General features: G+C 37.6%; 1 protein-coding gene across 1 annotated transcript in view; it reads left to right on the forward strand.

Moving 5' to 3' along the window:
* Window positions 1-4,342: 4,342 nt before the first annotated feature.
* The window catches only part of mef2a.L (myocyte enhancer factor 2A L homeolog), a gene marked incomplete at its 5' end in the record, with an annotated part of 42,207 nt that continues 19,692 nt past the window's right edge, over window positions 4,343-26,857 (forward strand). The window contains 7 exon segments of the mRNA NM_001101746.1: window positions 4,343-4,538; window positions 11,469-11,672; window positions 24,636-24,752; window positions 24,820-24,957; window positions 26,240-26,416; window positions 26,418-26,437; window positions 26,440-26,462. Coding sequence (NP_001095216.1) covers window positions 4,485-4,538; window positions 11,469-11,672; window positions 24,636-24,752; window positions 24,820-24,957; window positions 26,240-26,416; window positions 26,418-26,437; window positions 26,440-26,462 — 733 coding nt within the window.

Below are 26,857 nucleotides of genomic sequence, written 5' to 3' on the forward strand. Positions count from 1 at the left end.
ACAGATGTTAGGAAACCATTGTATGTAGCCGACAGGTCTGTCAAAGGCCCCCACCTCTGTTCAGGGATGGTTTCTCCACCTTGACATGAATCGCCTCTTTTTCTCACCTCTTTCAAACCAGCGGTTTTCTTTATCCAAGATTTGGACATTGCCATCTTCAAAGGCATAACGGTATAAAGAACTTTGAAATGCAATGTCGATTATTCTTTGTTGCAGTTTTGAATCCTACAACCGACTGAAATGTACGCAGGTAGACAAGGCTGGGCAAGTGCAGACGTAAACAAATTCCAGCAGAGATCAAGCCTGCAAGTGTACTGTCTCATCTGTTAGCTTGGCTTTTGTACTCCTCTTATGCTACTTTTATATGTCACTGTATGACTTCATAACAAGGTGGCATACTTTGAGGCCCTTATCGGACTCATGCAAAAAATATTTCTGTGCTTGGAAGACTTAACTGTTTTCAGAGTTCTTGTCAGCAGCAAAAGTGTGGAGCCGTTAATTGGCTTGTTAGTGTATGTGCGAAAACTGGCAAGTGTGTGAGTAAAAACCTTGACAATTTCTCTGTGAAGCTTTGGAATTTGTCAGGAAATTAATACTTGTGAAATGATTCAGATATTGCCGTCTGCATTCACTTTATTTTATAGACTGTTTTTTGTTCTTATATCTATATACTAGTGGATATGACACCTGTTAAAGCAGAACTAAAGCTTAACTAAAGAAGTGCTAGAAAAGTTTTGGGCTTCTGTACCACCCCAATGCAACCATAACCCTTTAGCAGTAAAGATCTGTGTCTCAAAAGATGCCCCAGTAGCTCCCCATCTTCTTTTCTGCTGATTCACTGCAATGCTGCTGTCACTTACTGAGCTTAGGGACCCACTCACAATATACTGTACACATAGAATAGAAATGTCACACTATAAGGCTGGAGCAATAGAACATTAGTCTAGTCCTGGCACTTTAGGGACAGTGCCTTAGCCTTGTACACTTTTTCCCCTCCAATTTGTGCCTGTATGTTATCCATCCACTTAGACTGTAAGCTCTGTAGGGTAGGGATCTCCTACATACTGGCTCTCTTACCACATGGCAATTAAGCTCTGTGTATTTATGTAGTGCATATAGTACCCATTCTTGTAAAATATATAGTGAATAAAGTACACCCTCTTGTAAAATATAAGGATATTATAAGTTACCAAGGAGTTTCATGACCATATAAAAGCACGAGGCCAAAGGCCGAGTCCTTTTATACAGGTCATGGAACTCCGATTTAACTTCTAATATTCTCATACTTTGCAACTGGGGGTACTTTATTTAATGTAATACACAAGTTTTAGTGAGTCATGTGACAAATTACATCAGAACTCACCGTTTATAACTAATGACATCAGAACTCACCGTTTATAAGGATATAATTTACAAGATATTCATGGCTTTTGTGTATTATAAGGATATTATAAGTTACAGAGGAGTTCCATGACCATATACAGTTTTTATACAGGTCATTGAACTCTGAGGTGACTTCTAATATCCTCATATTTTGCAACAGCGGTTACTTTATTTATTGTAATACGCAAGTTTCAGTGATTCATGTGACAGAAACGACATCTCTAAGCTCCGATGATAACCATTGACATCACTAAGCACTGTTTATAAGGCTATAATTTACAGATATTATATATATATATATATATATATATATATATATATATATATATATATATATATATATAATATATATAATATATATATATATATAATATATATTTATTGTATTTATTATTGTTGTGTGTCCTTCCTGTAGGTACTTTTACATATTGTAAGATTGTATAGCGCTGCATATACTTACAGCGCTTTATAAATAAAGTTCTACTTACATAACTTTTTCTATATAAAATAAAAGTTACCTTTTCTATTTACTTGTATGTACCCAAACGGTCTGAATGTTGTGCAATCCTGGGCTGCTGTTATTAAAGGCTTATGGTAATAGCCCACATTGTAACTACCTTAGAGATGAGAAGATTCTTGTCTTTCCTGTAGATCCCTTTGAAGCAAACTAGGGTTAAGAGAAAGAAACTGCATAGAGTAAATTCTCAACAGAAACTGTCCACATGCCTCCCACAGCTTTTACATCTGCTTCCAGTCTATTAAGCATCACACACTTTGCATGGTAAATAATTCTAGACAGCAGCAAGCAAATGAACTGATGGGGTATGCCAGTTCTCTCTTCCTACTTATTCTCTGGGGCTGCTGCTAAGCATTTAGCCAATTGTAAAGCAGAATGAAGCTTTACGTATTTAGCTTTAAAGACGCTCAGATTTTCTATGATCAAGGCTATATTATAGAATGAGATGCCTTAAGTTCAGATATGTGTTATACAGCATCCAGTGTCATTCTGTAATCGCCTAAAAGCCGAACCTGTCTCAAATCCTTGTTCCTTTGCTAATTACAAACATTTAAGTTCCTCTGCTGATTTGTACTGAAGTTAGATATAGTCACTGACCGTAGAAATATGATGTTACCACTCGCATCGTTGCACAGAAGTTGTGGATTGCTCTCAATAGCCTGTGAGGAAATGCACACAGTTTTACTATCCGTAATTGCATCTGGCTTCAGTAAAAATAAATTGATGCAATTGGAGTGCCCCTATAAATTCTTGGATTGAATATCATGTGCGACCACTGGTTCTGACTGCACTCCAGTATAAATATACACAAAGCCAGTACAATGCAACCTTCGTACAGTTGACTTAGATTGAATCTGTGTGTCATATTGTTCTATGGTCTGATAGTACATAAAATTGTCACCTTCAGTTATCAAGGCCTGATTTTATGCTTCTTCAAGGATTGTCTTTGGGTTAATTGATGGCAACAAAAACACAAGTGCGTTCCTGAATTCACTTGTTTTCTGCAATTGATAGCTTTTGCTTTTTTACAAACACATTTTTAAAAAGTGTCTTTTTTTTTTTTTACTAGAAGGTTTTTATATTTTGCAAAAAAAAAAAAAAGATTTCAGAAAATGCAAGTGGGTTCAGAAACTGACTCACGTTTTCTGCCATTGATTAACCTGAAGATGATAAATCAGTCACTAAGGGTTCATAATTGTTTTGGCTGAGCACCCAAACTCAATCCTTAATTCAGTGCATTCCTACTCAGTGTTGCCTTTTCTGAAAGAAAAATAGCCAAGGTCCCCAGGTGGGACCAAAACGTCGGATAAGATGCTGTACCAATAAAAGAGCATATACAGAAAATTACAGAGTGTGCTGACCCTTTATCAACATATACCACAACAATTGGTCATGCACCTATGGCAACTTTAAAGTTTGGGGGCACTTTTGGGACAATTATATATATATATATATATATATATATATATATATATATATATATATATATATATATATATATATATAATATATTATTATATATATATATATATATATATATATATATACATACATATATATATATATATACATATATATATATATAGATATAAATAGGAGCACTCACGGTTCTGATGAAAAAAGAATGTCTTTTATTGGAGTGTTACAAACTGCCCCACATCAACGCGTTTCGGTTCTTTCTGAACCGTCGTCAGAAAGAACCGAAACGCGTTGATGTGGGGCAGTTTGTAACACTCCAATAAAAGACATTCTTTTTTCATCAGAACCGTGAGTGCTCCTATTTATATCTATTTAATTCTTCCATGAGGAGCACCCGGGAATCGATTGATTGAGGGTGAGTGCCGGTGAAGCATCTGTTTATATATATATATATATATATATATATATATATATATACATATATATATATATATATAATTATAAAATATATATATATATATATATATATATATATATATATATATATATATATATATATATATAAACATATATTTGTTACTTAAAAGTGCTGGCCATCTTAGGGAACTGATAAACCAGTTTTGTTTATTGTTCATATAATTACATTAATATGTACATTAGGATTCATATTCTGCTCATTATAAAGTAAAATATTTAATTTTGCTCAGTACAGCCATGCTTATCCTAGGCAGGTCAGTACCTTGCACATCCAGCATGGGAACAACTAAACCTTCCATTATATCATCAATGCCCTTTTATTTCTCATTCCCTGATTCAGTATATTGATTTTATTAATATCAGAATCTTAATAAATGTATATTAAATCCATTTTTATTAATATGCATTTATCCTCCCTTGTACAAAAATAGTCCGTTTCATAGCACAATACTTTTTGCACGTCCTGTGCATTTGGAGCCTTAGTATTGCACCCCAATTGCATTATACTATTATCTTGTGTATTAACAATCTTCTGCTTTTCTTTTAGGTTTTCTCTAAAAGAATAAAGCCTTGAGCTGCACAAATAAGAAGTTCAAACACGGCTGGCCATGCATTAATTTTTTGGATCAAGCTATTTGTGTGGACTGTAAAGTTGCTGTAGCTGGCAAAGGGAGAGAACAACGCAACCATGGGAAGGAAGAAAATACAAATTACGCGGATAATGGACGAACGAAACAGACAGGTAAAAATTGCAAGATCTGCTCTCTCACCCAAAATACTAAAAAAATCTAATGTTAACTATCTTGTAATACAAATGCGAAAGTTTATTTGTTAATATGCATTATTTACATGTATAACATTTAATACTGTCACAGCAGCCAGACATTTCTTGTGCCTTGAAAACCAAAATTTACCTCTAACCAGCATGGCTAGGGACAATGTTCCCTCTAATTCCTTCTTGGCTGCGTGCACGAGAATTTTGTGTAAAAACACGTTTATATTTATTCTGATCTGTGTGATCAGGTCATAATAAATACAAAATGTGTTGTAACAGCAAATTCAAAAAATTTGTTGTGTGCATTGGTCCCAAAATCTGTGTACGAACACACAGCTTTAGGGGGAACATTGGCTCTGATTGATTGCTTTGTCAACAGAATGATATGGTTTACCAGCAGTATACCTACTAGCTATGAGGAGGAAAACTTCTGTAGCTAGTTTACCAAACTTGATTGTACATATACAAACTGTACTATATGCTTCCTTCTATAAAATTGTCATAATATAGCATCTGGGATATCGGACTTATCAACCTATGAATATTTTGATATTCATATTTTACTGATCAGTGACAAATTGGTACTCCAGTTGGCCCCATTTTCATTTTGGAAGGAATGAACAGCCAAGGTAGTCCTATATATATAAAGGAAATTTAGTTAAATTTAACTGTTCTGCATTGTGTTGGTACACATCAAAAAACCCTCTATTGTGCTTACAGAATACAAATGTCTGTCTCCATTTTATACCCAAGCAATCTAAAATGCTAGAATACCCCACTGATGATGTCATACTTCCATTAATAATGGCACCCCCTCACTGAAAATCCACAGTTGAGTAAGGATAAGTTGGCAAACAACTGTCTGCTGATCAATATAGTTATTGATCATGGGAGTGATGTCATGAGGATTTGAAAGTAAGAATAGCTTACATTTATTTTGTGAATTTAGATGGCCTTATGCATAAGAAAAGCTTGGGCTGCTGTAATTGTGAAAGTTCTGGCAAAATGTCAGTGATGATTTACAGGGAGCTAAAATCCGTGGTAAGGATTGATACTAAATCACCATAACTTGCAGGGCATCTGTCTGCTATAATGGATTAGATCTGCCTCTTTGATTTTTGAATCAATTCCATTGAACTTGGCATACAGGTAATGGATCTGTTATCTGGAAACCCATTATCCCAAAAACTCAGATTATGGGAAGGCTATCTTCCATATAATCTAGTTTAATCAAATAATTACATTTTTTAAAAATATTTCTTTTTAATAATAAAACAGTAGCTTGTACTTGAGCAAAACTAAGATATAATTAATCCTTATTGGAGGCAAAACAATCCTAATCCAGATTTTTAGTAGATTTAAAGGAGAATTAAACCCCCCCAATGCGAAAAGCCCCATCCACTAGCATCAACAGTCCCCCCTCTCTGCTTCCTCACCGCAAAGTGCATTAGTGCAAAAAGTGTCTCTGAATGTCAATCTCACTTCTCCATGCAGAGTAGCGCAGCGGAGATGAAGGGCGCCATCTTCCACATCTTCGGTTTCTTCACAGACACTAAGCTATTTGGCGCATGTGGAGTTGGAGCCAGTTCGGTATTCGCACCAACTGTGCATCCGCCGGATAGATGTAAATTGCTGATGGGAAGGAAGAGGATCTGAAGAAACCAAAGATGCAGAAGATGGCGCCCTTGAGCTCCACTGCACTACTCTGCATGGAGAAGTGAGATTGACATTCATGGACTCTTTTAGCACTAATGCAGGGATGAAGCGGGGGGGGGCTTCTCCTTTAAGGTATGAATATCCAAATTACAGAAAGATTCATTATTTGGACAACCCAAGGTCCTGGGCATTCTGGATAGCAAGTTCTATGCCTGTATTCCATTACCTGTGAGCTCTTGTTAAGAGTGCTCTGGTTACATCAGCAAAGTTTCACAAGCCCCTAGGTTTTCCCTTTCATATTTCCCACAACTGCCAGATTCTTTTAGAGACACCCAGGAAATATATTCTGATCCTCTAGGTCTCTTGGTATGATGTCACACTCAAATGTATATGAGATGTACACAAAAGGAAGGACTACTGGAATTTGCCTTCTAACGTCCCTATGTTAAAGTGCTGGTTAGCACTGGCTTGTTATGAAAAGAACTAAATTGAAAACAATTTCAGTATAGGATTATGAGGATTAAGCTTGGCACTCCCAAGCACCTAAACTTTACTAGTCTACTGCTGCAAACCTTCATGTTATAAAATGTGCATGTAAACCATAATATTGAATGTTTAGAAATCAAAGTGTATGTTTGTGTGCAAGTAAAAATAATATAATGCAAAAATGTTAAATATATTTTATTCTATATATTTTCTGTACACAAAGAAGTGTAACTGTATAAAGAGTCAAAGCAAACCAGAGCTGGAGGGGGCTTGCTATTGATATATCTGTGAGGCATGCCTAAACTCCCCACTCATAATCACATCATCAGCCAATAATTGTCATTTGTGACATCACTGTGCACATCATACAAGCTTTTTATTGATCAATCTATCCATTAAATTGAGGTTAGTTCAGCTGTCACAGTGCATACGTCTGTGTGGAGGGAGAGAAGCATTAGTGAAATTATATTTGTCGCTCTCTGCCATTACAACATAACAAATACAAGGATATAATAACTATAATTACAAGGAAATATACCCTTTGTTTGTCATTTGGTAATGGCAGACAGTGTCAAACAACATTTCAGTGATGCTTCTGTCTTCCGTCTGTAAGACGTCTGTGATTGGGACACTGGAATTAACTTCTGTTTCATGGACAGATCAGCTAGTCAGTAGTACGTGATGTGTTCAATGATGTAGTCAATCCCACTGATTGGTTAACCTTTAGAGAGTGGAATGCAGATGCACCTCAGATCATGTTAACCAGTCAACAGTATAAAAAATAAGCCACAGAAGAATAGGTGGCCATACACAGTCCAATACTTTCCTTCATCTAACATTACATCCATCATATTAGGTGACTTTAATATAGCCGTTACAACATTATACCTATTAACAACCCTTCTGTCTCTACTTCTATCACTCACTTCCTCCCTAGGCTTATCTTTGTGCTTGGACTCCCCCTCTCACTCCAATGGTAATGCTCTGGATCTCATATTACCAGACTCTGTTTAACCACCAATTTTACTAACTCACCATTTCCCCTCTCTGATCACAATATGGTCACATTTCAACTCTCACTAACTCCCTCCTCATCCCCTGCTATTCCCCAAACATGTACTTTCCGTGACTTGCAAGCTGTAGACGTGTCACATCTCTCTTCTTCCTTTGACTCTCTTCACTCTAATATTTCAGCCATCTCTTGTCCTAATGCGGCTACCTCTGTCTACTACAGTACTCTCACCACTGCCCTCAATGAGCTTGCTCCTACAAAAACTAAACGTGCTAGACCCAAACCACTTCAACCTTGGCATACTGCTCATACAAAAAACTCCAAAGACACTCACGTGCACTTGAGCGTCACTGGCGCAAATCCCGCTCAGAATCAGACTTTTGGAGCTACAAATCTGCCCTGCGCTCCTATAACACCAGCCTCTTCCAAGCCAAACAAACATTCTTTACTTCACTCATTAACTCCTTTTCTAAAAAAACAGTACAACTTTTCTCCACCTTTGACACTCTCCTTTCCCCTTCTCCACCCTCTCCGTGCACATCTGTCTCTGCTCAAGATATTGCTGAGCACTTCAAAAACAAAATTGACACTATCAGAAGGGACATTACACTACTCAACCCCCCTAGACTTCCATCACCCTCCCTCCACACTCCCCAGTCTCTCCTGTGCTCCTTCACCCCTGTCACTAATGAGGAAGTCTCAAAGCTTTTGGCCTCTTCTCACCTTACCACCTGCCCGCTTGATCCAATTCCCTCAAAAACTTCTCCGCAATACCAATCCTTGTCTAATCAAAGCCTTAACTCACCTATTTAATCTCTCGCTCTCAACTGGACTGTTTCCTTCTCAACTAAAACATGCTCTAATCACCCCCATTCTGAAAAAAAACCCTCTCTTGATCCCCTCAATCTAGTCTATAACCGACTAACCTCATTCCGCTCTGACAATAACCTGCTGGACCCCCTACAATCTGGTTTTAAGCCACAACACTCTACTGAAACTGCCCTGACCCGACTAACTAATGACCTTTTAACTGCTAAAGCCAACAATAATTTCTCACTACTAATACTGCTTGATCTCTCAGCTGCATTTGACACTGTAGATCACCCTCCCCTCCACTAGTCCCTCCGTTCACTTGGCCTTCGTGACACAGCCCTGTCCTGGTTCTCTTCTTGCATCACCAATCGTTCCTTCAGTGTCTCCTACAACAGAGTAGCATCTTCTCCCCTAACTCTTTCTGTTGGGGTTCCTCAAGGCTCTGTCCTGGGATCCTTAATATTCTCCCTCTATACTTTCTCCCTTAGCAAATTAATCAACTCGTATGGTTTCCACTACCACCTCTATGCTAACGATACTCAGATCTAGCTCTCATCTCCTGATCTTAACCCTGAACTCCTAACTCGCGTCTCCTCCTGCCTGTCTGCTATCTCTACCTGGATGTCGCAATGCTACCTTAAATTAAACCTCTCTAAAACTGAAATGATTCTCTTTCCTCCAACTAACACCAGTAACATCCCGGAAGTATCCATCATAGCTATCAATTCCACTATCACCCCCTCTCCCCAGGCCCGGTGCCTTGGGGTTATCCTAGATTCTGCCCTGTCATTCACTCCTCATATCCAGTCACTTATTAAATCATGTCACTTCCACCTAAGGAACATATCCAAAATATGATCATTTATCACCCAGGATGCTGCCAACATTCTTATTCACTTTCTCTTCATATCACGTCTAGACTACTGTAACTCTTTTAATTGGCCTTCCCCTCCAGACCTCTCCAATCCATAATGAACACTGCTGCAAGGCAACCACTCCTCCTCTGCCATGCCATTCTGTCTGGCTTCCACTACCTCTCAGAATTAAATTCAAATTAATGACCCTGACATTCAATGCACTTCATAACTCAGCCCCACCCTACATCTCTGAACTCATCTCTATATACTCACCCAACCGCTTACTACACTCCTCTACTGACCTGCTATTCTACTCCTCTCTCATTACCTTCTCACATGCTCGCATTTAAGACTTTGCAATGGCTGCACCCCTCCTCTGTAACTCTCTCCCACGGTCTGTCCAACTTTCTCCCAACCTTTCTGCTTTCAAGAAATCTCTTAAAACGCACTTCTTTCGAGAAGCCTACCCTCACTCTGCTTAACTACCAAACGCAACACCACATACAATACCACATTTCTCACCCACTTAATTCGATCTTGCCCACTCCCACACCTTGTGTATTACTCCCTTCCCTTTAGAGTGTAAGCTCTTTCTGCATAGGGCCTTCCTCACCTTTTGTACCGGCATTGATTGTGATGTATGTAACTCCATATGTTCTATGTATATAATTTCATGTGATTTAGTTGTATAATCTAGGGATGCACCGAATCCAGGATTCGTTTTGGGATTAGACCAGGATTCGGCCTTTTTCAGCATGGTTCAGATTCGGCCGAATCCTTCTGTCCGGCCGAACCAAATCTGAATTTGCATATGCAAATTAGGGGCGGAGAGGGGAATCACGTGACTTTTTGTCACAAAACAAGGAAGTAAAAAATGTTTTCCCCTTCTCCCGCATATGCAAATTAGGATTCGGTTCGGTATTCGGCCGAATCCTTCATGAAGGATTCGGGCGTTTGGCCGAATCCAAAATAGTGGATTTTGTGCATCCCTAGTATAATCACATTTACTTTACAGTGCTACGCAATATGTTGGCGCTATATAAATACATGTTAATAATAATAATAAAGCTTCCAAGTTGGCCCCTCCAGAACAAGTCAGCAACTTTAGTAGTTAAAAATAGTTTAGATATCTCGACAGTCTGTAATTCAATAATTCAAATAGTGACCAAGTGCATTGGTGACCAAATCAGGTAAAAAGCTGTTCATTTGGAGACCTTGCGAAATGAGCAGATCATAGTGAACTACATATATATAGATATATATATGTGTGTGTGTATATGTATGTGTGTATGTGTATATATATATATATATATATATATATATATATATGGGACCAGTTATCCAGAATCTATATATATATATATATATATATATATATATATATATATATATATATATATATATATATATATATATATATATATATATATATATATATATATATATATATATATATATATATATATAAATATATATGGGACCAGTTATCCAGAATCCTTAAGTCTACTAAAAAAATCATGTAAACATTAAATAAACCCAATAGGCTGTTTTTGTTTCCAATAAGGATTAATTATATCTTAGTTTGGCTCACGTACAAGGTGCTATTTTATCATTACAGAGAAAAAGGAAATCATTTTTAAAACTTCGGAAAAACAGATCCCTTACCTGTATATATTTTAGTGCAGTCCTACATCATCTTATACCTCTCCAGCTCCCCACTCATAGTGCAACTTTTCCCTATACAAATATTGTAGCCCATTAATTGTTAATTTAATATATGGCAATTCATCCATATCACACTATAATAACAGAGTTCTCAGAATGAAGTTTGCTGCCTTTATATGCTTATGGAATTCCTCAGTAACTTATTATATTTAATAGCAGGATATGCTTTTGCCTTTATGTGTTTCACTTTGTATTCAGAGGTAATGTAATGTATTCTAATTTTATTTTCTTTTTAAAGTAGTTGCGGGTGGGGAAGCTGTTGGGTATACAAAAAATATCCCAGTAGTGTTGTGAACAGACTATACAGATAATTATTGCATAAGTGGTGTTTCATTTTTTTTTCTTCAGGTAACATTTACCAAGAGAAAGTTTGGACTGATGAAGAAGGCTTACGAACTGAGCGTACTCTGTGACTGTGAAATTGCACTGATTATTTTCAATAGCTCTAACAAGCTGTTTCAATATGCCAGTACGGACATGGACAAAGTCCTTCTCAAGTACACCGAATACAATGAGCCCCATGAGAGCAGAACCAACTCTGACATTGTTGAGGTAGCAATGTTAACTGTTTATGAACCCTACATTAACATAGTAAATAAATATGCATTTGTGATATGGGACCTTTCCAGATATTTTAGTGGCAGCCGTTAAATAGCCTTTCTTTTTTTGTTGTTGTCATGTTTTATCTTGCATAGATTCAAGGAAATTCAAACAAGGTAGATTACTTGAGACTGACATTATTTAAGAAAGATTACAAGTTGGTTAATCTCGATAAAGTTTAGTTGAAGAAACTGTACTTTTTTTCTCATTCCATTTCCAGCTATTTGACAAGTCATATGTTTGTGAGAAATAGTAAATTGTATATACATTAAGTCACTTTGCTTTAAATGGTATCTCCATAGACCTAAGATGGAAAGATGAGACTTACAATGATTTCTAATTTGTTATAATAATACATTTTGAAAATCTGAATTGCAAAAATCATTAATCAACAAAATCATTAGCTCTCAATAACCTTATTAAACACAAAGCTCCATCTTTAACCATAAATATGTCCTTATATGTACAGGTGCTTTTTTTGCCCTTCTTCATTTCAGCTTCTTATGTTATGGATGAATCTAATTCATTTTCTTAAAATGGCATCGGTTTTTTTTGTTCTCATTTTAAAGGAATTCTGTCATGATTTTTATGGTATAGTTTTTATTACGAAATTGCAATATGTACATTGCATGTAATTAGACAAGCTATTGTTTCTCCAACTCAATGTAACTGAAGAAGTCGTAGTGGGACTTGTATTTTTACTACTGAGTGCTATTCTCATATCTACCAGGGAGCTGTTATCTTGTTACATTCCCATTGTTCTGTTAAAAGGCTGTTGGGGGTGGGGAAGGGAAGGAGTTGATTGGTTCAACTATTAGTCCAACTTGCAGTGCAGCAGTAAAGAGTGACTGAAGTTTATCAGTGCACATGTCACATTACTGGGAGCACCTGGGAAACTGACATCATGTCAGATTTCAACATTAAATATAAAAAAAATCTATTTGCTCTTTTGAAAAATGAATTCCAATGCAGGATTCTGCTGGCGGAGCGCTATTAACTGATGCATATTGTAAAAAACATATTTTCTCATGCAGAATCCCTTTAAGTATGGGAATGCTAAGATTCTTCTGAAAAAATAGCTTATTTAATGTCATGACACCATTTTGTTGAGCTTTGACTTGTGACAAGAAGTATGACTCTATGTGATGTAAATATAGAAAGACGTAACTTTAAAGGGCATGTAAAGTCTAAAATAGAATAAGGCTAGAAATGCTGTATTTTGTATACTAAATATAAACATGAACTTACTGCACCACAAGCCTAATCAAACAAATAATTTATTCTTTCAAAGTTGGCTACAGGGGTCACCATCTTGTAACTTTGTTAAACATCTTTGCAAGACAAAGACTAAGACTGTGCACATGCTCAGTGTGGTCTGGGATGCTTAGGGATCGTCATAAACAAAGCTGCTTGAGTTCTGCATGGCTGGGAAGTAAGGTGGGGGCTCCCCCTGCTGTTCATAAGTATGATTGTTTCCCTGCTCAGCAGTTAGGGACCATCTGACAATTCCTATCCACAGCAGTAAATGAAGGAAGAATTTCACTGCATACAGTCAGGTTTCTTATAAAAACGGTACACATTTTTTAATTAAAGTATATTGGAGATAGGTTTCTTTTTCATTAAAGAAAGTAAAAATTAGATTTAATTTTTTTGCCTTTACATGCCCTTTAAAGGGGTTGTTCACCTTCAAATTAGCTTAGAGAGTGGTATTCTGAAACAATGTGCAATTGGTTTTCATTTTATATTATTTGTGGTTTTTGAGTTATTTAACTTTTTATTCAGAAGCTCTCCAGTTTTCTGTTTCAGTCTGGTTGCTAGGGTCCAAATAACCCTAGGAACCATGCATTGATTTGAATAAGAGGCTGCAATATGAATAGGAGATTGTCTGAATAGAAAGATGGGTAATAAAAAGTAGCAATAACAATAAATTTGTAGCCTTACAAAGCATTTGTTTTTAGATGCTGTCAGTGACCCCCATTCCAAAGCTGGAAAAAGTCAGAAGAAATAATTAAAAAACTATAAAAAATAAATAATGAAGACCAGTTGAAAAGTTGCTTAAAATTGGCCATTCTATAACATACTAAAAATTTAAAGGCGAACCACCCTTTTAAGTGCCAAACCAGTAGTAAGCTGTATGCAAGCATTGACTTCTTGGGTTTCAAGGACTGCATTCCATGCTGTCCATGTTCTCTATATGTACTAAATGATTTCTGCTAGCCAGCTACAAGTCATCATGGCTATAACTAAATTATTAACGTGATGGTCACCATAATAAGCAGTTCTATGTATTGAGAGGTGGTTTGGAATAATAGTTGGTTTTGCATCCCCAGTAACACACTTTCTTAATGTAAAACTTAAGCCATGTTCTGTAAATCAGCAGGAAAGAAGATTGGTGGAGTTCTTATTTATTTACAGTACAGCTGGAATGGAAAATCTTCATTTACATGAATGGATTTTTACTGAATTTTAGAAATTGTACTTAATACAGGCCGTTTCTGCTTCTTTTCTAAGTCTCTGTATGTTCTCTTTTTATGAGCTGGACGCCTGAAAATGAAGCTAAAGACTTATAGTATGAGCATAAGTCTCTTTATGTTTTTGTTTCCTTTTGGTGTCTGGCAGGTCTGTGGATGTTCTCTTGAAGACTGGAAACACCTGCACATTCCATGGCGGGGGGGTGGCGCTGAAGCTCTTTGGGCTTTTTTTTAATTAGAAAAAATAAAATCAAGTGGAATCCGTGCGGGATCGAAAAATAAAAGTAAAGTGGAAAGGTTTTGTACTTTGCTTTTAAACCATAGGCGTTAGTTAAGTGGAATGGCACCTGATATATTTTCATCAGTTTAGACACTGATGACAGGTTTTTAAAAGTTAAACATTTAAAATTTCCCCCATTCATATAGTAGCAAACAAGAGTCGCTAGAGCTCCTGGGCAGACACAATGAGCATTTTATGTCTGAATTCAAATAAAACCTGGGCAGAGCCTTCCTCATGTGGCTTCTTCTGAATTCCAGCCTTTGTGAAGTGTTTTCACAGATGTGTCCAAGCTCCTGTAAAAATGCATTGGATGACTCAGAATGCAAAAAAAAGAGGCAATTCTGGTAGCCAAATAAAATATAATCCACAAGTTCGGTATCTGGCAGTTCTTATTTAATCTCAAAATGGAGAGCAATATTATTCAAGCGGTAAAGGCAAACTGTAAGACATCCGTGTTTCAAGTAGCTTAATTTGTTTTGCACATGTGTTTAATAAATGCGAAAGCAATACACTTGGCAGACTAATCGGACAATCACATAATTCACTCAGTGGGCTATGGCAAGAGCTCTCTGTGCCAGCAGAAATAAGATCAAGGGTTTAAGTGCAAGACAAATTGCAGAAAGTTTTTGGCTTTGCTGGGTTAGAGACTTGACTGCCTTTTTCTGATGAATGACACCCAGTGTCGCATGCACTGGACACTGGAGGAAGTGTCTGACTGACCTTTCTAGGGCCCACCAGAGGACCTGACATCCAGGGCCCACCTTAAAAGAGAAGGCAATCACTTGGGACACCCCAGTTCTCTAGCAGGTGCTGCTGGGATGCTAATCCTCGGCTCTTGGTGGGCGTGCTTTCTGTACAACCTACCCTGAGCCTAATTCTACTCCCAGAGATAGAAAACTCACTTACAGTCCTTTGGCCAATTTCTTTCTTTTACCAAGTACTTTTCTGACCTCAGGCCAGTAACCCATACCTTTTATAGACATGGGGAAACTGCTTGATACACCTGGGCAAATTTTTAATTTACCTTTGACAGTGCATGCCTAACATGAATGGAGAGCACTTCTGGCCTCCTCTACTGTTGTATTGTCTTTTGTTTGATTATTTTAGCATACCTCCCTAAAACCTCAACCAGAATGTGATAAACCCCACGTCCAAATATCAGATCATCGTAAGTGCATATCTAGGCCTGTTGGCAGAGGATCCAATCCCTAAATTATCACCTCTCTGCCTTAAAACACCTACAGGTATAGGATTTAGCACAAATAAAACTTATTCACAAAGTGAAAACCTTAGAATCTGCTGCTGATCCTCTCACACCTTATTGCTATTGCTGTGCCCAAATATCCCTGTAATCATTGACTAGAATCAACAAACCATTCCTTTGCCTTTAAACCATTGGTAATACAGGTATATCAGTTATTAAATGGAATGCTTATATTTTCTTTCCGTAATACATAGTACATAGTAAGTTAGGTTAAAAAAAAAGACACACGTCCATCAAGTTCAACCTTTGAACTCTATTTTAACTTGCCTAACTACTCGTTGATCCAGAGGAAGGCAAAAAAAAAATTTGAAGCCTCTCCAATTTGCCTCAGGGGGAAGAAATTCCTTCCTGACTCAAAAATGGCAATCAGACCAGTCCCTGGATCAACTTGTACTATGAGCTATTTTCCATAACCCTGTATTCCCTCACTTGCTAAAAAGCCATCCAACCCCTTCTTAAAGCTATCTAATGTATCAGCCAGTACGACTGATTCAGGGAGAGATTTCCACATCTTCACAGCTCTCATTGTAATAAAAAAAAACCTTTCTGAATATTTAGGCAGAACCTCTTTTCTTATAATCGGATTGGGAGACCTTGTGTCAGCTGGAAAGACCAACTGGTAAATAAAGCATTAGAGAGATTATTATATGATCCCCTTATATATTTATACGTAGTTATCATATCACCCCTTAAGCGCCTCTTCTACAGCGTGAACATCCCCAATTTGGCCAGTCTTTCCTCATAGCTAAGATTTTCCATACCTTTTACCAGCTTAGTTGCCCTTCTCTGGATCCTCTCTAATTCAAAAATATCCTGTTTGAGCACTGGAGACCGAAACTGTACGGTATATTCTAGATGGGGCCTTACCAGTGCTCTATACAGTGGAAGAATGACCCCATCTCCTGTGACTCTATGCCCCTTTTAATACAGCTCAAGACCTTATTTGCCCTTGATGCTGCTGACTGGCATTGCTTGCTACAGCCAAGTTTATCATCTACAAGGACTCCAAGGTCCTTTTCCATAATCGATTTGCCTAGTGCAGTCCCATTAAGGGTATAAGTGGTTTGGATACTCTTACATCCCAGGTGCATGACTTTACATTTATCAACATTGAATCTCATTTGCCACTTAGCTGCCCAGATTGCCAGTTTGTCAAGATCATGTTGCAAGGATGCCACATCCTGGATGGAATTAATTGGGCTGGATAGTTTTGTGTCATTTGCAAACACTGATACATTACCTACATTGTTAAGCACCATCCTGTAAGGCTGCTATAAACATTTCAACTTTTATTGTGATTTTTCCTTACCTGTATAATTACAGAATGAAACCTTGTCAGACTAATCATTTTGTAATAGAAATAGTCACCGTACAGATCCTGGCATGCTTTCTTCCTATCTGTGACAATTAGACCAAGACAGAAATCATACATGATTGAAACAAAAGTATACAATGGAAGAAAGTAATATTGTAATAGTTTGGTTCATTGTTCTGCACCCTAGTCTTTCTGCCATTGTTTATATTGATTGTGATAACCCCGATGTGCTGTATTATTGTAATGAGGTGCATGTATAGAACAGTATTATTTTGTACCTCTGCAAGAATAACTCATTTTCCACTCATCTGATCATTTCCCACTTGTTACTTAGAAACCGCTTGAAGTGGGACACTTACCCAAAGCAAATGGGCTTTTGACGTCAGTTATGTTTTGCTACTAGAAGTTCAAGTGATTGTTTTCTCAGACAAAACTTTCTTCTTGGGTTATTTAAACGTCAGTAGTCAAAATGGCTATGTAGCCTAATTAAGCTATACATAGATGATGTTGTGCATAACCACTGTACCACTGGATAATGTCTACTTTTAAATGCAGATTTTTTATTGTTTGCTATCAACTGATGTCTGGAGACATCTCTGTTTTAGTGGTGCTTTATATAGCAAATATTCATTTCTTACACCAAATAAAAATCACTGACATTTATTTCAGCATAAACATAAGACACAAGTTAGTCATCAGTTTGAAAAGCCACCTATCTGTTTCTCCCTCTCTCTTTTCTCCCCATTCTTTATCCCTTTCACATCCCAGGACAATGGCACACGTGTCAAATAATGGGTGTTTTGTTACCCTAATGATTCCCAGCTCATCAGGCAGTCAACAAAATTAGCAAAATCCATCCCTCATTTATTTAAATGGATTCTGTCATGATTGTTATGATGTATTTTTTTTTTATTTCTAAATTACACTGTTTACATTGCAAATAATTCACTCTACAATATAAAATTTCATTCCTGAACCAGCAAGTGTATTTTTTTTAGTTGTAATATTGGTGTGTAGGCGCCATCTCAGGTCATTTTGCCTGGTCATGTGCTTTCACAAAGAGCCAGGACTTTAGTATGGGACTGCTTTCTGGCAGGCTGTTGTTTCTCCTGCTCAATGTAACTGAATGTGTGGTTGTGGGACCTGGATTTTGCTATTGAGTGTTCTTAAATCTACCAGGCAGGTTTTATCTTGTGTTAGGGAGCTGCTATCTGGTTACCTTCCCATTGCCCTGTTCAATATATATCCACCAGTGCTGGTAACTTTATAGCAGCTGGTATCTGACCAAAAACAGAGAGAAATCCGATCAAGATTACTAAAAGGAATATTGAACTGCTGGCAACATAATAGGTGTGTGACAGGGAAGCCCTTTCTTTTGTTCCTTTTAAAATAGTCTTGTCATTTTAGCACAGACAGCCACTCAAGAAGAAACTATACCACATTGCTTTTTCCTCAACACCCCCTGTAAAGGAAAATATTTATGTACAGGCTGATTATGACTAAGAATGGAACCATACACTACTGCTATCTACTACAGTACATCAGCTGTAAGTTGCATCTTGGTTTTTATATTAAAGACTGGCAGGTTGTGGTTAAAGCATTAAACTTGGATGCAGTTTTTGTAGGTGTTTTAAGGGCCAGATATTGTTAGTCAGTTTTAGTTATTTTCATTTCCGTTGAAGTCTCTTCCTTTCATGGGCAGGCCCCATGAAACATAGTTCCATGTAAAAAACTGAATGGACTTTGCAAGTCAGAAAATTATGTTCTGGAATGACAATGATTAAATTCAGTGGTTATGTTCAGATTATCCCTCTCTGCAAATCTAAACTGAACACAAATTTGGTTATTTAGCAATCAGACTTTACTGTGTAGAGCCACATCCTACATCCTCCTTACAAGTATCTAGGAAAGTACCATAAATGTAAAAGCAAAGTAAAATACCTGTCCCTGTCCCAAGTTCAATGGCTTAATAGATGAAAATACAGAAGGAAGCAATTTTTGCATGATTATGAGATATAACAGGCTAGGAACTGGAGAGTTCAAGGTTTTTAAATACAAAGATATTTTCAGATGTTTTACCAGCACAAGAGGACATTTTGCACAATTTATTGAAGGTGTCTAATCTCCTAGTGTGCCATAGCCCTATAGTGGCTGTACATTGCCAGATCCGTTGGTTTGCCAGGTCACAAAATGGGCAGAGTTGAGCCCGATTTGGCTACCAACACACCAGGCCGATTCAATCATTGGCCCCAGTGAATCATACATATGGGAGAGCAGTCCATTCAAATGAGAACCGTATTAACGAGGTGATGTGGTTCTTATTCAACAGGATTTTCAAATCTGCCTTAGTAACATTAGGTTTGCTATTGGTTGCTCAGGCCTGTGACTGGGTCCCATACATGGGTCAATAAGCTGCCAGCATGCTCTAGGGGGGCGAGTTTATTGGTAGTCTATGGCCACCTTTAAAACCTGCTGTAGTTTTAATTTCTCTGTTTGCCCTGTTTAGCTCAAGAAATAACATGGCAATGCAATTTTTTCTTATTTAAAAACACAAAACACCCCTTTTGCCATTATTCTTAGCAGAAGGCCTTTATGCAGGCCAGGGGTTTATCTGCTGACTGGTCACCTGCTTATAACTGCCTTACAAGAACCAAGAAGTTAAAACTACCGTACATCAGTGTGGTCCCAGAGCCTTGGAGATAAGCCATCTATCTATATGCATCTAGCTACAACTGAAGACTAAGAGCCACAGCTTGCCCATGTACATTCTGCTGGTATTAGCAGTACAGTCTTTCCTTGATGATTGTAATTAGGACTTCTAATGCCACTATACATACATAATGAGCAGTCCATTAAACTGCATCCTCTTGAGTGCTCAAGCTGAATATCTGGACATACCTATACTGTTTGCCCCTGATTGCCAAATAAAGCCACGTAAATCGCAAGTAGCCTAATTTTGATTGCTGTCTGGTGGGCCTTGGCTATTATAGTTGTAGGTGTGTTCATTATAGTGCCTTGTAGATTAAACTCTTTAAAGAAACGATGCACATGTAAGGAGAATGATTGTTCTAAAGAGCATGCAATGATCAATCATCCTCTTAGCTCAATGATAAAGCTTATTGGAAGCTCTCCAGACCTGGGATGCAGCACCAGCTTTTTGCAAAACAAAATCACACCGTTTCCAGATTTTAGCCTGTAGATTGGTGGCTCCCAAACTGTGGGGCTGACCCCACAAATAGAGACCTGCAATGTTAGGAACCCTGGGGTATCGTTCAATATATCACAGGGCACCCCCAAAACTTTGTAAAATGCCCTACTGGCTGGCTGCTTTGCTCTCTGGTGGAAATTGCTGACCAGAAAAATATGCTGTTGAAATGTATGGTCCTGACGTCAATTGCACGTGCTTCTGGTCAGTGATCACTGCCTCAAGGTGGCCATAGACGCACAGATAATATCGTACGAAACAAATTTTCATGCAATATTCCGTGCAAGTATGGTGGGAAAAGAGCCGACCGATATCGGCAGAAGACTTGGATATCAGTCGGCTTGTCAATCGGGCTGGATGGAAAATTTTGATCGGATGCCTTTGAAAGCATCCAAACATCAGCCATTGTTAGTTCTGAATCGTCAAATACAGGTAGAATTCTATTGTTTCTACCTATATATCTGACGATTCAGCTCTACACGTGTGTATTGAAATGAACAATCTTTCTTGGAAACATCTTTTCCAAGAAAGATCATAATTGTTACGTCTATGGCCACCTTAAGAGCCAGAAACAAAATGATCCAGATAGCATTGGCCAACCCTGCTGGACCTTTTATGATCAGCTTTGGGGTACCCATAGTGTGGGTGGTGCTGTATTCTAGAGTGTGGGTAGTGCAGTCTGCTTCATGAATTGGTTTCTTTGGAAGAAATTTCTATAATTTCTGTTATTTCTGAATGCACCGGACTTGCTCTGGTCAATGTTTTTTTTTAATTCATCTACACGTTCTAGTGATAATCGACAGCAGCCATAACCTTTCCGTGAAGGGGGAAACCTGTTATCTATTGTCTTACTATTTGCCTGTGAGAAAATAAGGGACTGCCTGTCTCCCACAGACCTCGCCTGTCCTTGTTAACAGATTACAACATTCCACAAAGCTTGTATCTGCAAGGCTTTTATAAGTAATGCCACTACAAAACAAACTGGAAAGAATAGTTTTCCAGTACCTGGATATGAAACCTTAAATATACCCTAATAACAGTGACAGGAGAAAAGAAAAGTTTTACAGCCGAGCGTCTGTGCTATGTACAGATAATTCAGTTTATATTAATGTTCCCATGTCACAGCTTGGGAAATTGCACTTTATATCGAATGAATGGCTCATATTGTACAATTGTGGCCCTGCAAAACACTTGGTATATGAAATTGTACCCTTATGGTGCACAGTTGTTGTTTTTTTGCTTTGTCCCTAAAACCTAGACACAAAAGACCAGCTATTGTTCATGATTTATGGCACATGCATTCACTGGTCTGCTTAGAACATACGCATTTGCAATTAGAGGGTATTGTCACGCAGAGTCGATCATAGTGGTTGCAAAATGTTATACCCTGGCCTTAGTGTTTGCAGCTTGATGGGGTTAACAATAGCAAGTGGATAAAGTGGCTGCCTGCTAGCTGGCAGTTAGAGAAGGTTTCAGAGGAGAGCAACATCCGACCTTCAAAGACTAAAACAACCGCTCCTTGTATGGCCGTGTCTGTGATCTTGTCCAGCTAATTGGCCGGGCTGAGCTGAGAGCAGTGACAGGTGCAAGTACACACTACACCTGTTCCTCCATGTGCTGAGCCACACAACACATGCCAAGTAATGTGAGAGGGACTTACAGGACATCTTAGCTAATGATCACCTATGAACTCACAAATATTGCCATATTGGAGTATACTGTTTCAAAGCCCCCCCCCCCCCGTTGTCAGCCAGATACATTGTTCAGAAGCCAAGCAGCAAAAAAGTCTGTAACATCGTTGGCTCACAATCAACGTGTGCTTGAGGTTTGTAATGTATTGCTGTTGGCTTTTCAGATTCTTTGCCCTTTTTGGAAATAACCAAAAAGCTGATTGTATCTGATATGTTCCATAGTAGAATTGTATTGCAAAAAGAAAACCATAAAACACTGTGCTGTGCTGTAACGGCAAGGCAAGCTCTTTGTGCTAGAATTGGGTCAGGTTAACTGAAGGGAAGACGCTAGTTATCTCAGGAGACTTTGCAGGGTTGATATTGCCCTAGTTTTTCAGCCAAGACATTGTTGTTAGCGAGCCATCAAGTATCGGAGGCTCGGGTTGTATTGTCCATAACTCTTACACCAGGGAAAGTCCTGCAAGCCTTAAACATGGCTTCACTTATCTTTTATTTTAACCCCTTAGACCAGGGGTACCCAAAAGGTAGATTGGGATCTACCAGTAGACCTTTAGCTGGTGATCAGAAGATCTCAAGACACTGTCAACAAACAGCTTGAATAAAGCACCCTCCTGTTTTATTCAGATATTTATACTGTTAAGGTTACATAAGAAATAGTAATAGTTAATAATAAATAAATATAATTATTATACAATAATATAACAATAATTTAATAATAATAATAATACATAATAAATAATTACATTCTTAAATATAGCAATATAAGTTTTCCCATAAATATAATATTTAAGTAATACAAAATCCTAACAATACTATTATGGATGTAGATCATAAAGGGACAACATCACTAAAAGTAGACCTTGCGTTAGTAAAGTATAGGTGCTCCTGCCTTAGACTCAGAGATGTCCTGCCAGCCTAAATTGTTGTTTTATGCTTTCCTAGTAGATAATAAGAGAACCTTTTCTTGCAACAGTTGCTATCGCCTATGGCTCTATTGCAGTGCAGTCTGTGGTCTAAAGTATATAATGACCATTTTTTACAAATGCTCTTTATTTTTGTTAAATAATAAATATAATATATATATATATATATATATATATATATATATATATATATATATATATATATATATATATATATATATATATATATATATATATATACTGTAAATACCCTGAATAACCATTTTCAAATTTAACTTTTTTTCTGAATAATTATGACAGGGACTGTTTGCTACAGTGGTGTAAACAATATTTGACAATTTAAAGGGGCACTATAGACTGTTGTTCATTGTGAGCTCAATGAATGGGAATTGTGTTTTGAAATATATTCCACCTGTTTTTGTTATAATAATGAAAACAATGCACTAGACCATGCAGAAGGTGGAAACTGAAAGCACTTCCCCTGCATGCCTGACCATACCTCTTCACTTCTTTAGAACAAATGTGGGTGGAGGAGAAAGTCGTTTAAACATTTTTCCCTTTCCAGTTAAACCCTCTGTTTAGCAAATTCCTTCTTGCCAATAAATCTGGGACATATAAAGCAGATGGAGAAAGAGAGGGGCTTGTCTATACACACTCAATTATAGAGGTGGGGAGGTAGTAAGAGCTAGCGATGCACCAAATCCACTATTTGCCATTCAGCCGAATCCCCAAATCCTTCGTGAAAGATTCGACAAATACCGAACCGATTACGAATCCTAATTTGCATGTGAAATTAGGGGCATGAAGGGGAAGAGTGGAAACATTTTTTACTTCCTAGTTTTGTGACAAAAAGTCACGTGATTTCCCTCCCCATCCCCATCCCGGGGAGATCCGGTTCGGCGAGACACAATCCTGCTTAAAAAGGCTGAATCCTGGTCGAATCCCGAACCGAATCCTGGATTTGGTGCATCCCTAGTAAGAGCAAAACTATAATCTGTTATGTGCTGTAATAGAAACATAAAGAAATTATAGATTTGGTTTTTACATGAAATAGGATATTTGCTTTATGCTAAGCATTGTTGGATATTGCCCCTTTAAATGGTTTCCAATGGGAAACCATTGTTGTATATTTTGTTTCTTTTTGCTTAGATTAATGGCAAACAGAAAGTTTTAGCCACTGAACCCTCAATTCTCTAGAGACATTCTAGAGTTTGATACATTCAGGGCCATAGACTTGTCCACTGGCAGCATGGCATTTGCGTGAAGCGCTATCATCTCTAGCAGAATTGTGAAAGAAGGCCAAAAAGAAATTGTTTGAATGAAAATGACCCTTGCTGGCCCACTGAACAGGCCTAGTGTGCAATAAATAAATGGGAATGCATGTGGTGTGTGTGTGTGTGTATATAGAAATCACTTTATCCTTGTGCTTGTTGTTGTCACATGACTTCTGATATTAGTGGCAACCTTATCTTTGTATAATAATATAAAACTCCTCAATGAAATTGAATATTTTATATATTGCTATATAAATAAAAAAAATGTATACAGTAGATTCTACTTTATGTTTAAAGGCCCAAACTTCTCTGAAAGGAAAAAACACTATTTGCCACAAAGGCTTGTGCATATTCCTCTCTGGCACAAAAATATCCATCCACCAGCCTGGCTTGGTACTGCCACCAGCCTTTTAAATATTGAGGTGGCATGGTTTTGTCAGGCCCCAAAATTAGTTAGTGCAGTTTGCATATGAATTTTTAATTGTGTTTCAGACTCTCAGAAAGAAAGGCTTAAATGGTTGTGAAAGCCCAGATGATCAGAGATACTTTGAGGAGGAGACATTCAGCAAACTAATTGAAGATAGTGATTTTGTTTTCAAGCGAGACCCTGTAAGTATTTTTTCCCTTAATCCCTTCTTTGTATGTGTTGATGGTCTTTATTAACTTTACCATCTAGGCACTGAACAAGAAGGAAAACAGAGGTTGTGACAGCCCGGACCCTGATGGCTCCTACGTACTCACCCCCCACACCGAGGAAAAGTACAAAAAAATTAACGAGGAATTTGATAATATGATGCGCAGTCATAAAATCTCAGTGAGTACTAGCGCAACAGTATTTGGGTTCATGCCATCTTTTTAACTGATGTAAATTATAGTACAGTCATTTTTCTTTTTTGTTGGAGCCAGAAAATGTTATGCAAGGAAATGGGAAATATATTTTCTATGATATTGCTTATCACATGCACATTATAGAAAATGTGCGACTCCCTGTGTGTTTGTAGTTGTGCACTGCCATAGCTAGACAGGTACATTGGGGAGCACTGTGCTATTCTACGGCAAGTTGCAGTGGACAAAATGCAAATTCTCTTGGTATAACACTTGTGAAAATTAAAGTTATTTTGCTGTTGAAATTGCCTCTGAGTTACACATTTTATATTCCTCACTACGTTTGGCATATTAATATTTGTGGGTTAAAGTGTTCATTTTCAGACACTTGCTAGCTAAGATGACAAAGAAACCATAATTATAGCCCAATCTCTGAGAACCAATCTCTTCAGTCAGTAATCTATTTATTTAGAATTGCACAACATGTTTCAGATTGAAAAGATCCTTCCTCAGATGCTCGTATAAAGGATCTTTTCGATCCGAAACATGTTGTGCAATTCTAAATAAAGAGATTACTGTCTGAAGAGACTGGTTCTCCAGAGTGACATCTACAATTTGTGAAAGTTTGGAAGGTCTGGCGGTACCTTACTCTGAATGTGAACCTCCTATACCTGATAACCGAGGATCACATCATCCACAAAGTGTGTATAGCCCAATCTGTAGCTTTCCAACAGTTATAAAACTACATCTCCCAGCATGCCTTGCTAAAGGCTTGTAACTGTGTGTTCTTTCAAAAACACTTGTAGTCCTATTGTTGGCTTTTGAAAATTGAGAATGAACTTTCAATTCACAAAGGTCTCACCCTAATGGTAAATTATATATAAATTTTATATATACTGACACTTCACTATGTATTCATCTATTTATATTACTTTTCTGGAAAATTGCTACTTGATATACACAACCACCTCTTTGCCTAACATGTCTGCTTGCACAAAAACGGGTAACCTTGAGGTGGGCATTTTTCACTTTAGAGAAGGTACCAATCAAGTCTTCTTCAAAGGGAATCTTTATATAGATTTGTGGGCCGTTTGAAAGTCATCAGAGCTCTTGAGTAATGGCAAGAAAGATGAATGCTCTGCTTTGTGTGTTAGAGAATATCTCATATTGTGTTACAGGCACCCAAGGATTTGAAGGGTTGTAGAATTGCTATTTTGTCAATTGTGCTTTTTCCTGTAATGTAATTCTGTCCCCCTTTATATTGTTTTTAGCCTGGATTACCACAGCAAACCTTTCCAATGTCTGTCACTGTACCGGTGTCCAACCCAAACACATTAACGTACAGTTCTCCAGGGAACACAATGGTTACTGCTTCATTAGCTGCCAGTGCATCATTAACAGATGCAAGAATGCTGTCCCCACCTCCAACGACACTGCATCGAAATGTGGTTTCCCCAGGGCTACCCCAGCGGCCTCCTAGCACGGGAAATGCTGGTAAGCACATTAGTATGGTTTACATCTTATCCTTGAAATTACCTGTAGGCTAAACATTCTTACTTATATACCCATTTATCAAAGGTTGAAGTTTGAATTCATGTGTATTTTTTTAAATCAAATAAACTCAAAATTCGACTCGGAGGTTATTTAAGAAAAAAATTCAAATGTCTAATATTTGATCAAATGGTTTCGACCCAAAATTTTAATCGTATTTCATTCATACGAATCAAGTTTTTTCTCCCGAAAAAAACCTCAAATGACAGGAAGGCTATTTACATCTCTAACTGGCTCAACTGACCTCTGCCACTGACTTGTAAATGAACTCGGCAGGTTTTAGGTGGCGAATATTCGTATTAGGACTGTTTCCATGGTTGAGGTGTGTTAAATCTCAA

The sequence above is a fragment of the Xenopus laevis genome, chromosome 3L (assembly GCF_017654675.1).
Source record: "Xenopus laevis strain J_2021 chromosome 3L, Xenopus_laevis_v10.1, whole genome shotgun sequence".
Classification (NCBI taxonomy): Eukaryota; Metazoa; Chordata; class Amphibia; order Anura; family Pipidae; genus Xenopus; species Xenopus laevis.